The 14,503-nt window shown below is 33.7% G+C and overlaps 2 protein-coding genes and 1 long non-coding RNA gene across 5 annotated transcripts in view; 1 reads left to right on the top strand and 2 right to left on the bottom strand.

Moving 5' to 3' along the window:
* Nucleotides 1-14,503, bottom strand: part of LOC141376510 (uncharacterized) — a 151,091-nt gene that overhangs the window by 82,483 nt on the left and 54,105 nt on the right. The window lies entirely within an intron of this gene.
* sarnp (SAP domain containing ribonucleoprotein) lies at nucleotides 2,395-14,258 on the bottom strand. 2 transcript variants are annotated; one of them, XM_073915879.1, is made up of 12 exons: nucleotides 14,005-14,258; nucleotides 12,145-12,255; nucleotides 9,089-9,188; nucleotides 8,791-8,834; nucleotides 8,501-8,559; nucleotides 7,866-7,917; nucleotides 6,336-6,409; nucleotides 5,631-5,662; nucleotides 4,183-4,202; nucleotides 4,025-4,093; nucleotides 3,847-3,936; nucleotides 2,395-2,566 (listed from the first exon to the last, which is right to left on the bottom strand). In XM_073915879.1, the coding sequence occupies exons 1-12, from the start codon at nucleotides 14,089-14,091 to the stop codon at nucleotides 2,525-2,527; spliced, it is 780 nt and encodes a 259-aa protein (XP_073771980.1). In that variant the 5' UTR covers nucleotides 14,092-14,258; the 3' UTR covers nucleotides 2,395-2,524.
* Nucleotides 11,192-14,503, top strand: part of cdk2 (cyclin dependent kinase 2) — a 9,650-nt gene continuing 6,338 nt past the window's right edge. The window contains exon 1 of one of the 2 annotated variants that reach the window (XM_073915701.1): nucleotides 11,192-12,288. Coding sequence is in view for 1 of the 2 variants with exons in the window: in NM_213406.1 (NP_998571.1) it covers nucleotides 13,155-13,270 (116 nt within the window). In the remaining variant the exon portion in view is untranslated. 2 annotated transcript variants of the gene reach the window in all.

Below are 14,503 nucleotides of genomic sequence, written 5' to 3'. Positions count from 1 at the left end.
TTTCAGAAGTTGACTAACATTATCTGCAAATGAAAATAGATTTGCCTTGTCCATCTTGGAGAGTCCAAACTCTGCGTTTCCTGCATGGAGTTGTCTTGTCTCTAGTCCAAATCAAGCAGCATTTTCTAGACAAGCATGAACATTTTTTTTTCTATTTAAAGAAATTAGTCAAACTTAAGTTTTTCATTAAAACAAGCAACATATGCATGTTTTTCTTTGAAATAAGACTATTTTGCCAATATAATTTGTCCTTTTAGAAAATATGGAGCTTTTCAATGGTAATGCATCAGATTTTCCACAGTAATTACATTGCACTTTTAAACAATGATAAGAAGAAAACAATTTTTTTTTTTTGGCTGAAAATCATAATAATCATAATAATTTCTGAAGGATCACGACAAAAAAAAAAATTCAGCTTTACATCCCATTCAAGTGTACTTCAGTTACTCAAATATATTCATGCACAGAACAGTCAATTTAATAAACACAATATTACCATTTCTGCATTTTTAGTTGTGTTTGCAATTAATGTCATCTGAAAGTCATCGCCACATGATCTTTTCTTGGTAAAACATCTACAGACTGTTGTGCTCATGGTGTAAAATAAATCTCTGAGATATTGAGAGATATTAACCATAAACGAACCAGATATTCAATTTAAATCATCTTTATCTCTCATCTTACAATGTAGCTTGTGTCAAAGCAGCTTAACATAGAACTTCAAGTAGATTGAAACTGTGTCAGTCCAGTTTTCAGAGTTGAAGTTCAGTTCAGTCTGGTTTCATTTTCACTGCTGAAAGTCCAAACACTGAAGAGCAAATCAATCGATGTGTAGCTCCACAAGTCTCAAACCAAGCAAGCCAGTGTGGACAGCAGTGTGGAAAACATTGTACCAATTTACGAAAGTGAAGGAAAAAACCTCAAGAGAAACCAGGCTCAGTTGGACCACGACCATTTCTCCTATGGCCAAACTTCTTGTGCAGAGCTGCAGGCTAGGCGCCAGGAGCTGAAGAATCCTGGACGTCCATCTTGGAGAAGCTGCAGGTGTAAGTAGGTCACCGGTGAGGGTGTACATGCTGGCACATGAGATCACCCATATACTGTTTTTTATTAGTGATTAAAATCGAGTTACTGTGGCTAACATGATTAAGTAAAAAACATGCGTCTTAAAGATTTATTAAAGAATTCATATTAATACCTCAAGGCCTCGTACACACTGCAAAAAAATGCTTTTCTTATTTTTTGTCTTGTTTCTAGTCCAAATATCTAATAGTTCTTAAATCAAGAAGAATTTTCAAGACAAGCAAAACATAGGCTTGTTTTAAGAAATAATATACCAATATTAAGTGAGTTTTTCCTTAAAACTAGCAAAATAATCTGCCAATGGGGGTAAGCAGAATAATCTTATGTCAAAAAGAAAAACAAGATTATTTTGCTTACCCCATTGGCAGATTATTTTGCTAGTTTTAAGGAAAAACTCACTTAATATTGGTATATTATTGCTGAAATCAAGACAATATGTTTTGCTTGTCTAGAAAATTCTTTTTGATTTAAGAATCGTGAGACATTTAGACTAGAAACAAGACAAAAATAATCTAAGAAAAGCTTTTTTTGCAGTGCACCTATGGCAAACAATAAATATCATCAAATTAAACACACACACACACACACACACACACACACACACACACACACACTAAAGACAACAAAGAGAAACTAGTAATGAACATGTGTCTTAAAGATTTATTAAAAGATTCATATTAATACCTCAAGGCCTCGCACACACTGCAAAAAATGCTTTTCTTAGATTATTTTTTGTCTTGTTTCTAGTCCAAATATCTAATAGTTCTTAAATCAAGAAGAATTTTCAAGACAAGCAAAACATAGTCTTGTTTAAAGAAATAATATACCAATATTAAGTGAGTTTTGCCTTAAAACTAGCTAAATAATCTGCCAATGGGGTAAACAGAATAATCTGCTTACCCCATTGGCAGATTATTTTGCTAGTTTTAAGGAAAAACTCACTTAATATTGGTATATTATTGCTGAAATCAAGACAATATGTTTTGCTTGTCTAGAAAATTCTTTTAGATTTAAGAATTGTGAGACATTTAGACTAGAAACAAGACAAAAATAATCTAAGAAAAGCATTTTTTGCAGTGCACCTATGGCAAACAATGCATATCATCAAATTAAACACACACACACACACACACACACACACACACACACACACACACACACACACACACACACACACACACACACACACACACACACACACACAAAACACACACACACACACACACACACACACACACACACACACAAACACACACACACACACACACACACACACACACACACACACAAAAGACAACAAAGAGAAATTGGTAATGAACTTGGGTAAATTTAATGTAAATAGTGTAATAAACAAAACCATGGCACTACAGGGATTACAGGTTTATCACAAAAAGAACACCGCATTAAAAAATGAAAAAGGTATAAAAATTGATCCGTTTATTTATACATTTCCAAACCGCTCGGCACGTTTCCGCTTCTTTGCCTGGAAAAGAAAGAGAGGGATACATTGTGAGAGACAGTAATACTACATTCATTCATTCATTTTCCTTCGGCTTAGCCTTATCTATCAGGTGTCACCACAGCGGAATGAACCGCCAACTATTCCAGCATATGTTTAACACAGCAGATGGCCTACCAGCTGCAACTCAATACTGGGAAACACCCATACACACACACACTCAAACTACAGCCAATTTAGTTTATTCAATTCACCTAAAGTGCATGTGTTTGGACTGTGGGGGAAACCGGAGAAAACCCACACCAACACGGGGAGAACATCCAAACTCCACACAGAAATGCCACTCATTTGAACCAGCAAACTTCTTGCTAACCACTGAGCCACCCAGTAAAACTACTAGTAAAACTTAAAGGCACAGTAAGTAATATTGGACACTAGAGGGCGTGTATTCACAACAAACAAAAGCGTATTGTAATGATGGCATGACTGAGTGTGGAATCATGGGAGTTGTAGTCTTCATTCATCCCACAAGACTCCTGCAGAAATCACGTTGATGATAAGCTAAAATATTCAACACGTATTAATACGATAGTATGAAGCAGATTAAGGCTGAAAGCTGTGAAAAATTAAATGAGTCAAACGTTGAAGCTAAATATATCCTCCTAGGGCTTAGTGTCCACATACAAGAACAGCACATTTTAGCTTTTAAGTGGCTATTTAAAATACTTAGAATGTTTTTTTTTTTTTTACAGACATAGTGTCATCCTGCAACTGTTTTGGAGGATATGAAATGTCCCAAACACTATATTTTACTGTCCGAAATGAGAAAAAAAAAATTTGTTTTACATTTTTGTTTTTGTATTTTTTTTATGTTAAATATGCACTAAAAAATTTCGGGAAATAGTGTTTCATGTAAATTCGGACCACGACTTCTGACTGTTTGGCGCCATCTTGTGTCTGAATAATGTGCAGGTTAGTGTATACTCCATCAGCTGTTTTCAATACTTTCAGAATTAATAAACTATTATGGCTCAGAACAACATTTGAGGACTAATTTTTATTTTTTGTGACAAGTATTTTTTGCGGGATAAAGTATATCCAGATGGTTGTTTTCACAGAATAGAGCCCTTCAGTCTTATACAACAGTGCTCTGCTACACATTGCGCTTTATTCTGCAAAAACCTCCAGGATGTACTCGATCCCTAACTTAGCCTATTCCAGCACATCTAATAAACAAAACAATACCTTTTAGATCAGTGTCATGTTCTCATTTAAGGTATTGCTCTAAATCAGGACACTTGTACCTCTGAATCATCTCCTCCTCCAGAAGACGATGCACTTGTGACAATGCCAAATCTCTCCTTCCTCTTCTTAAGCTTCTCATCATCCTCAACCTGTAAACACACACAACCAGAGCCAGTGAAAGATTTGAAAAGAGACACTTTACAAGTCATCAGTCTGTATGAAGGGCTCCAAACCCACTTTTTTGGAAACGGAGGAAACGTTCATGCCAAAACGTTCTGCTCTCTTCTTTAATACCTCAACGTCAACCTGAAAAGCAGCGATTGTGTATAGATTTTAGTCACATTTTAATTACGTCACACTTCAATTAAAAAAAAAATCCCATCCAAATTACTTACATTTGTTTTCGTTGAAGCTCCTAAATAAGAACAAACAAAAAAAAGATATTGATAAAAGGGTTCAGGTGGTACAAAGTTTTGTCCTGTCAAATAGATTACAAAGATTTAAACCATCTAATATAAAATAAGTCAAAATTTTAATTTCAATTAATGTGGTTAGTGATCTTTTTTTAATTGTATTGAGTCTCATTACTGAATAGTAAGATGCACATTACAGTTTATACTTTTAGTCATGACTATTATGTCACAATAATCAATATATCAAAGATCTCGATACATTTTATTGATGCAATATACAGCTACAGTCAGAATTATAAGCCTGCATGTATATATTTTTACATTAACACATTTCTAATTATAATAGTCTATCTCTAATAACTCATTTCTTTTATCTTTCCAATGATGCACATAATATTTGACTTGATGTTTTTCAGGATACTAGTGTTCAACTTAAGGTGACATTTAAAGTTAGGGTAATTAGCCAAGTCATTGTATAATGATGGTTTGTTCTGTAGACAATTAAAAACAAATATTGCATAAGGGGTTAATAATATTGACCTTAAAATGGTTTTCTAGAGTACACACTAAGATAATGCCTGACTATTTAAGCAAGTTTGGCATGCTGTCCCGGGAGAGAACCCTGAGCTCGGAGATAGACCGCCTGGTTGATAAGCATTAGTAGGCATATGAGATCAGGTAGTTCTCGATAACTTCCTAAGAATAGACTGCTAAACGGCTAGTTTGTAGTAAGTGTTTGTGACTTTAACTTTGGTTGCATGGTTTTTTGAGTGTAAGAGGAAACCGGAGCACCCGGAGAAAACCCACGCGAACACAGGGAGAACATGCAAACTCCGCACAGAGAGTATCGGTTGGCTCAGCTAGTGTTTCAACCAATGACCTCCTTGCTGTGTGTGGGGGGGGATAAGGAATGAAGTTTATTCTGGATATTTATATTGAATTTAGAGTGATCCGATTGGCTAGTTAGCGATTAGTGATGGGGATCAGCTGTGGTCAATCCTATCACGTGCTCCTCTCGAAATCAGTTTAAGAAACTTCTAAAAAAAATACAAACTGATTTTATTCTAGCCGAAATAAAACAAATAAGACTTTCTCCAGAAGAAACAATATTATAGGAAATACAGTGAAAATTCCTTTGACTTTGATGAAATGGTTTTGATCTAATGGGATCTATAAATAAAAAAATAACTAAATCATTGTGTCATTAAATGTAAAACTGTAGTGCATACACAGTAGTCCACATTCAAAAAGGTTACTCAAAATTGTCAAGTATAGGTGTTGTTCAATGGATAAAAGGTTGATGCACTTTAAATGTTGACTACTGGACACCAAAAACTATAGTACAAGAATCATATTGAAGCAGCAACAAAAAGGTGACATCTGGTACTTTAAATTTGAGAGGGTGCTGTACAAATTAAACATGAACTCACCTTTGGAAGATTCAGGTGCTGTTACTCCAAACCTAAACAAAACAAGAACGAGGGTTGAGATGTATAAATGCTTTAAAACACACATAATGTACATTTGTATTTACACAATGACAGTTTATTCCTGATGTTCACCTTTATGAAAACTACAGATTTTTGTTGGTCACACTTTACAATTAGGAAAACATAGCTAATGTTAATTAACATATTTACTAAAATGAACAAACAATACTAGTATAGCATTTATTAAATCACAGTTCAACATTTACTAATGCATTATTAAAATCAAACGCCGTGCTAGTTAACATTAGGTAATGCACTGTGGGTTAACATAAACAACAGCATTTTGATTAACTAATTTTAACAAGAAATACTTTATTAAATGTATTTTTTTCCAACACTCAAAACAACAGAAACTCTGCTATAAAAAGAATACAAACTAAATCAATTTTACATGTAAAACATTGTCTTTCAGATGAACACAACTGTAATCTATGTACTGCTCAGCATGTTCATTAACAAACGTCAGATTGGCAAGGCTAAAAGTAAAGGAAAAGGCTAAATAATCACTGATTTGATTTAAGCAAACACACACTTATGAATCTATGATCTGATATTTATCATGGTGATAGCTGGAGTTTTTAAAAACGTGTATGCATTTCTTCCTGGTCAAAATGAACCCAAATCATTGTCTGTGAACAAGCAAACCTTGCTGCTCGTGCTGCCTTTTTGTTGTCTCCAGTCAGAGGAACATTGAAGCGCTCCGCTCTCTTCTGAAGCCTCTGCGATGGGGAAGAAGCCATTAAAATAACACACTTGACATTTAAAAATGTCTCTGACATTAAAAACTCGGCTTTCTTAAAAGTTAATTTCTGCTATCATGTTTCCAGATGATGTCATGCATGGTTGCTGTTTTGGGAGAAGGGATTTGAAATGTGATATAGGCGCCGTTCACCATTTTCAACTGTGAAGTCTAGAAGGGATACAGCAGCAGATACTCACGTCAATAAAGCATATTTTTGTGACACCGTACAGCAATAATTCATATTATTACATTACTGTGATGGTTGGGTTTGGGGTAGGGGTAGACATTAATAAAATACCATTTAATGTGTAATTTAAAAAATAATATTTGGTATAATTACCGTTTTTACATTACTGTGATGGTTGGGAAAGATGTTAATAAAATACAATTAATGGGTAAGTTAATAAATAATTGTGATTAAATTCGGCCACACCTGTATCCCTTTAAGCAACAACATGGCTTTGCGCACGCACTTTTGTTGCGTCTGCCTTTGTTAGGCAACCATTTTCTCAGAGGATGACAAACACTTGCTGTAGCTCTGATACAAGTTTTACTTGTGGAGAATATTAAAAGCACTGCAGTGTTTGGGTGCTCTGCGTTTGTCTGAGGTCATTAGACTACCGCAATTACTAAAAAAAAAAGTGTTTATTTCATACAAAGTATGATGCTGATTGGTTAGTTCTAGTCACATGACTTACAGCAGCTGTTGCTAAAAGAGATACAGCTGTGGCCGCAGGTTAACTAGTATGATTTTTATATTACTGTATTTTATAGCACCACCCCAACCTTTACAGGAATGTAAGAACACGAATTTTACAGAGTATTACTCATTTATTAAATTACAAACTAAATTGTAATTTATTAACGCCTACCCTGTGGGTTTCCTCCCTTTTTTCCCTCACAGTCCACAGACATGCAGTACAGATGAATTGGGCAAGCTAAAATTGTCCGTAGTGTATGAGTGTGAATGAGTGTGTATGAATGACTCCAAGTGATAGGTTGCAGCTGGAAGGGTATCCGCTACGAAAAACATATGCTGGATAAGTTGGCGGTTCATTCCGCTGTGGTGACCCCAGATTAATAAAAGGACTAAGCCGAAAATGAATGAATGAATGAATAATGCCTAACCCTACATTAACCATCAAAGTAATGTAAATACTGTAATTATTGTTGTACGGTAATTGTACTGTTGTAAAAATATAAATAATTCTCATTAACCTCCGGCTGCACATGTCTAGCTTCTAGACTTTAAAGCTTAGACATTCTGAAAATTCTGGCTTTTTTTTTCCTCCATTGAAAGTAATGAGCTTGTGCGCACAAAAAAATGCAAAATGTAAACGGCCCCATATTAGGAGATGAGGGTGAGAATATTGATTACGTGTGTGCACTTTCAGTCAATTATAGGGAAAGTCAACACTTCATTCAATCATTACCTCATCCGCTACCACAGGAGGGTTCAACTTGACCAGCTTTTTCTCAGGCTCCCTGAAATCACAGTAAACAAACAAGAAAGAAAAATACTCTCAGACAATGCTACAAGTGGCTCATTTCCAAGTGTTGAGCCAATCCAAATGTAAGTAAAATACAATTGCTCGTACTATTCAGCTTTTTTAAAATAACAATAAGCTCCCCTAGAGATAAACAGTTGAGTTTTACCCTTTTTAGATCCATTCAGCCCATCTCTAAGTCTGTCGGGAGCACTTTAAGATTAGCTTAGCATATATCATTGAATCAGATTAGAACATTAGCATTTCATTCAAAAAGGACCAGAGTTTAATAGTTTTCCTATTTAGAGCTTGACTATTCCGTAGTTACATAACATACATCAAGACCGAAGAAAATGATTAAATAGCTAGAAACATCTTTGCTACAATATTGATTTAATACAGTAATGTCAATGTTTTTTAACAATTTATTCCATTTCTATAGTATTTGTTGCTTGGCTAGGTTTGTAGTCCTTTAAAGGTGCTGATTTGAATGGTCAATTGCAAAATGTGCTTTATGTTAGCCTGACTAAATTATGTGAAAAAATACAATTGACTTTTTATAATTAAAATTTATAACATACATTTCAGTTGGAGATAACTCTTCCTTCTTGTCAGTGCTCTCTTCTTTGGCAAAGGTCTCCTAAAACACATGTGAAATTATGTTCAGTAAACAAGAGACTAATATCTCAGTCAATCAACTCAATGGTGTATCGAATAAAGCAATAAGCCATAAATATATACAACGAACAACACGCATTTCATTTCTACTAAAGAACTAAACTAAACAGTAGCTACTAAATTTGAAAGTCCATTTATTTTGGCTTCTGTCCTGAAAATATCATGAAAACACAATAAATCCAGGATAGCTTACCTCGCCAAACCCTCCCAGAACCTCCTCTTCATTTACTTCTTCTTCTACAAACACAAATTTGACATTTATACGTTTTAAGTATAGACATTTAATATGTTTGCTGCTACAAGTGTAAATAACTCATCTTTTTTTTTTACTGTACATCACTTTGGTCAGCCGGTGGTCATTTTTAAACATGCTTTATAAATGAACTCAACTATTTTAACCAAATTTGGGCAGCATAACACTTTGATGAAACGTCTACAAACATACTTGTAATCAGATCTGTTATATGAGATGAAATATATATAAACATTACCATGTTCTTCCAGGTAAGCTTGCAGTCGGGAAATCAGATCGCTTTTATTTCCTTTGGCATCCAGTCCACGAGCAGTGCATTCTTGCTTCAGCTCCGCCAACTGCGAAGATATTATTATTATATATTTTTTTTTATTAATTCCAAGAAACTGTATAATACAACTTAGAATACAGTAAAAGAGAACAGTTCTTTTACACAATATTTACATTAGATACACAGAATAAAGAGCACCCCCCCCCCCCAAATAAATACATTTAATTTTTTTTTATAATAATATTAATAATAATGCAATAAAAATTATTCAAATAGCATAAAATATCTCATCATATTTACTCAAGAAAGAAGCTAATTTCTTATTATCAATTAATCTAAGTGATTTAATTAAAATTTTCTATTTTACATAAAAAGTCTTTCAAAATTGGATTTTTTTTTAAGGAAAGTCTGTTTGTGAAGGTTAGGCGACATGGTGGCGCAGTAGGTAGTGCTGTCGCGTCAGCAAGAGGGTCGCTGGTTCGAGCCTCGGCTGAGTCAGTTGGCATTCCTGTGTGGAGTTTGCATGTTCTTCCCATGTTTACGTGGGTTTCCAATGGGTGTTCCGGTTACCCCCACAGTTCAAAGACATGCGGTACAGGTGAATTGGGTAGGCTAAGTTGTCCGTAGTGTATGTGTGAATGAGTATGTATGGATGTTTCCCAGAGATGGGCTGCAGCTGGAAAGGCATCCGCTGCGAAAAACATATGCTGCATAAGTTGGCAGTTCATTCCGCTGTGGCGACCCCAGATTAATAAAGGGACTAAGCCGAAAAGAAAATGAATGAATGAATGTTTGTGAAAGTAAAATTTCCCAGCAAGTATAAGAAAGTTCACAATGGCTTCAAACAAATTGTTTTGTTTTTCGAAATAACAAATAACATCCTTAAGGTGCAAATAACCACTCGTATTAACCTTGGAAAAACAATCGGAACTTAAAACATTCCAAAACAATGATAATACATTGCATGAAAAAAACAAGTGACAAATGTCTTCACACTCATTCATACAAAAGGTGCATTCGGAATATTTGGATAAAAGTGCATTACTGTTGTAAATATTATGCAAAATTTTAAAATGCATCTCTTTTATTTTATTAGGAATACAAAATGTATATATTATTAACCACGTTTTCCTACACTGAATGTTAACAATTACAAAAAACCAAAAAATCTGTCCTCAAGGAGTAATTGAGTTTTATGGCTGGGACAATTGACGAATGAACTTAATATTGAATTCTTTACTAAGAATAAGAATAGATTTCCCTCCTATAACTGTGACAGTTGTTTGGAACCTGCCTTATAACTAAGAGCTGCTTTCATCAGACATAGTATTCCACTTGGTATAGCCTTATGATTGACTTATATTCCATATACCTGAAAGGAAATTGATTAGTATTTATAAAACTCTCATAGGTTAAGAGATCCCATTTACAATTGAAAAGTTTAGAAACAAAAAATAATGTTTTTGTTAAACCATGTATCCCACGAGGAGATATTATTAGTTTTAATAGCTGGTTAAATTTACTGCAGTGAATAATCGTCAACTTTTTCTATAATGTTTGCATCTTTACAAATAGATTACTAACACACAAATCTGAATGTCCTATGAATTCCCTAGATAGATAGATAGATAGATAGATAGATAGATAGATAGATAGATAGATAGATAGATAGATAGATAGATAGATAGATAGATAGATAGATAGATAGATAGATACTATTCCATCTTTACTTAGAGATTTTGTTCACTCTAAGCTTGAAACTTACAAATGGAGGAAAAAAGATAGAGGTAAAGTTGATTTTATATTCACACATTCGTTCATTTAGAAGTCTCTATATTGTTTACCATGTTACTTTGAATATTCGATTGGAATTAGCATGCAAGTGTGGCTTGGAAACAACATTAACACTGTTTATTTGACTGTGAACAATGTTGTACTTTGATAGTCATTGGCTGCTAATATGATTTCGCTATTTAGAGTTTGAAAATAATACTTTCATGAAATTATAATATTAAGGACAAAGTCTGATTGTGCGAATATAAAACCAACTTTACCTCTATGAAATAAGCTACTGTATAGCTACACTGTGGTAAAGCTGGTTTTAAATTCACGCATTAGGACATTCTCTTCAGTAATATAACATCTGAAAAGTATTATTAGCAAACTCTAAATCTTATCAACCAATGACCATCAAAGTACAACACTGTACACAGTCAATAAAATAGTGCTGATGTTGTTTTGAAGGCATACTTGGATGTGATTTCAGACTGTATAACTTATTTAAAGTACCGTGTATGTCACTGTACAAATGTGAGAATATAAAAGCAACTTTACCTCAATTACAGCTACTGTAATGCCTGGTATTATTTTAGATAACAGTAAAGAGTGTATCATCTTCAAAATACATTCTAAACAAGCAAATTTCGGTATCATTTCGAGTATTTCTAAGCAAGGTTGAGTAGTTCCCGAGTGATTCATCCAATTGAAACGTATCCAGAAAATGCGTTTTCAATGAGCAGCTGTCGATATCAAATGGCTGAAAAAGTCGTTAACTTGTTTTTATAATATGCCTGTTGTTTCGGCCCCTCTGTAATAGATAAGGGTAGGGTGAAGAACATGTACTGGTTGTGTTTTTGAATTTAAGAGTAAACTAGTGTAATTTTACTGAAAGGACAGACTGTAATATCGGTGTGTCGGGAGAACAAAGTAAAAGTCACTTTTAAAAAAATAATACACTCACCATTTGTTTAAATGCTGTGTAAATGAACAGTTAAATGTGTTTTAAAGCTTAGGGAAAGGAAGAATTGTACACAACTTACTACGTTTCTGAGAATAACATTAGAGTAAAAACGCTGCCTACATTGTAAGCAACAGAAAGTCCGTTTGAACCTTGAAACGTTAACGTTATATCTCACGTTATGGTTAAATAATCATTATAGTTCACATTAACAGAGCCGAGAAAAGATCACATTTAAACCAGATGTAAGTATTAGGTATAAATATTATTCAATCTTATGCTTTACCTTGAGTTTGTGCAGCTCTACGACTTCCGCCATTTTCTTGAAGAGGGTTTGTATTTTGAAATCTGCTACATTCCGGTTTAAGACCTGACTGCTGCTGCGCTGCAGCACCGCCTGTCAGTCAGGAGAAACGGACAAATTTGTAAGGTTGTCATCAGTTTCTTGCTATCCTTATATTAATATTTAATATACAAATGAACCAAGAAATAGTTTAAGTGGTTGTTTGAGTTAAATGTTTACAAATCAAACAGTTTATTTTCTCAAAAACGTCTTATATTTGATACATTTTGTATATTTATGCCAAAATACATGCTGTGTTTACCAAATAACAAGCTGAAAATATAAAACTGTATTCAAATGAGAATTTTTTTTATCTTATATGTCTTAGCAAAATAAGTAATTATCAGTAAGACAAAAATAAATAAATAGATGAAATAAATAAACAAATGTTAGTTATACTCAATGAGCTTAATCATACATTTATGAATATAAAATTTTAATAATAATAAATTATCCATTATATAAGATATCTTTTAATGCTTAAGTATGAAGCCAACCCTAATAATTTCCCATGAGAAGATGTTTGAGGATGGTTTTGCTTACGTTTCATTCTGATCTTCACCTCACCGTAAAAAAGGCGGGTGTTATTTTTTATGCTCGCAATTCATTGGTGTAAACACAGATAAAGACGGCTTTGTGTGGTCAGTTTTAGGTCAAGTGGGAGGGGCTTGTTCATTCGCTCAATTCATTGGTTTAGAAGGTTGAATTGTATTCATGAGGCGGGGCTTGTTTTTACGCTTTGTTGCGAGGGCGTGCTGTATGAAACGCGGGAACTGGCGGCGGTATTGATATTAAGTTCTGACAAGAGTTTCAGTCGCCCGTTTTAACGTATCAAATAAACGATTTTAATGTTTTTGATCGCCGGTTTGCATCGAATAGCACTTTCTCTGCACAGCTGCTCTTTTAAATAGATCCAGAGTGACGGTTTTCCCCGGAAAAGGGGCACTTTTGACATGGAGTCTTTTCAGAAAGTGGAGAAGATCGGAGAGGGAACATACGGAGTGGTTTATAAAGCCAAAAATAAAGTTACAGGAGAAACTGTCGCGCTGAAGAAAATCCGATTAGATACGTAAGTTTTTGCTAATTATTGTTTTATTTGTCGTTAGATTTTGTGTAACGTTGGTCGAGGTGCGTTTCGAAGTCAAATAACTAATGTAAACTGCAATTTAATACCGATATTTATGGATATTTAATCTATATTTATACAGTAAAAACTGTACTGTAGCATAATAAGTGTATTTAAAAGTCAGTTTACCTCAGAGAGAGGTTCTGTCAAAGCTGAGGTGACTAGACTACAGTGTTTGTTTACAAGCAGATAATAATGCTAACACTTAACTTACTGGGGTAAAGTTTGTGTAATATTCGGACTTTCTCCTTAATAATCTAATTTAATATACAAATAAAGAAAAATACTATAAATTAATCTATTTTTTTGCAAATCCCAAATAGTGAAATCATATCAGCAGCCAATGACTGTCAAAGTACAATATTGTTCACAGTTAATTAAATAGAGCTAATGTTGCTGTGAAGTCATATTTACATGCCATTTCAGACCAAAATATTCAAATTAGCATAATAAACAATATAAATACTGTCACAAGTTGTCACTGTTCAAAAATTAACAAATGTTAAAATATAAAATCAACTTTACCTTGATTATTTTGTGTGTCGAGGTATGTTTCGAAGTCAAATAGCTAACGTTAATGTAAACTATAATTTAAAAACAATGTTTATTGATTTATCCTTTTATTTATCATAAAAACTGTACTGTAGCATAATAAGTGTATTTAAAAGTCAGTTTACCTCAGAGAGAGAGTTTCTGTCAAAGCTGAGGAATAACTGGTGAACAGACTTCAGTCTTTGGTTACAAGCAGATAATAATGCAAACATTTATTGAGGTAAAATTTGGTTTAATATTCGCACATTCAGACTTTCTCCTTAATAATATAATTCCATATACATATAAGGAAATCTATTTTTTTGCAAATCCAAAGTAGTGAAATCATATCAGCAGCCAATGACTGTCAAAGTACACCATTGTTTACATTTAATTAAATAGAGCTAATGTTGCTGTGAAGTCATATTTACATGCCATTTCAGAGCCAAATATTAAAAGTAGCATAATAAACAATATAAATACTGTCACAATTTGTCACTGTTCAAAAATTAACAGATGTTAAAATATTAAATCAACTTTACCTCGATTATTTTGTGTAACGTTTGTCGAGGTATTTTTCGAATTTCGAACTAATCTAAACTGTAATTTAAAACCAATGTTTATGGATTTAATCTTTTATTTGTC

The sequence above is a fragment of the Danio rerio genome, chromosome 11 (genome assembly GCF_049306965.1).
Source record: "Danio rerio strain Tuebingen ecotype United States chromosome 11, GRCz12tu, whole genome shotgun sequence".
NCBI lineage: Eukaryota > Metazoa > Chordata > Actinopteri > Cypriniformes > Danionidae > Danio > Danio rerio.
The sequence above is the reverse complement of the archived record's forward strand: the minus strand, read 5'-3'. Positions and strand labels throughout refer to the sequence as shown.

Coding starts and splice junctions, on each gene's coding strand:
- sarnp (XM_073915879.1), bottom strand. CDS start 14,091: ATGTTTGCATTATTATCTGCTTGTAACCAAAGACTGAAGTCTGTTCAC. Junction 7,918..8,500: donor GAGTTATCTCCAACTGAAAT/GTATGTTATAAA, acceptor CTGTGATTTCAG/GGAGCCTGAGAAAAAGCTGG. Junction 4,203..5,630: donor AGCACCTGAATCTTCCAAAG/GTGAGTTCATGT, acceptor GTTCTTATTTAG/GAGCTTCAACGAAAACAAAT.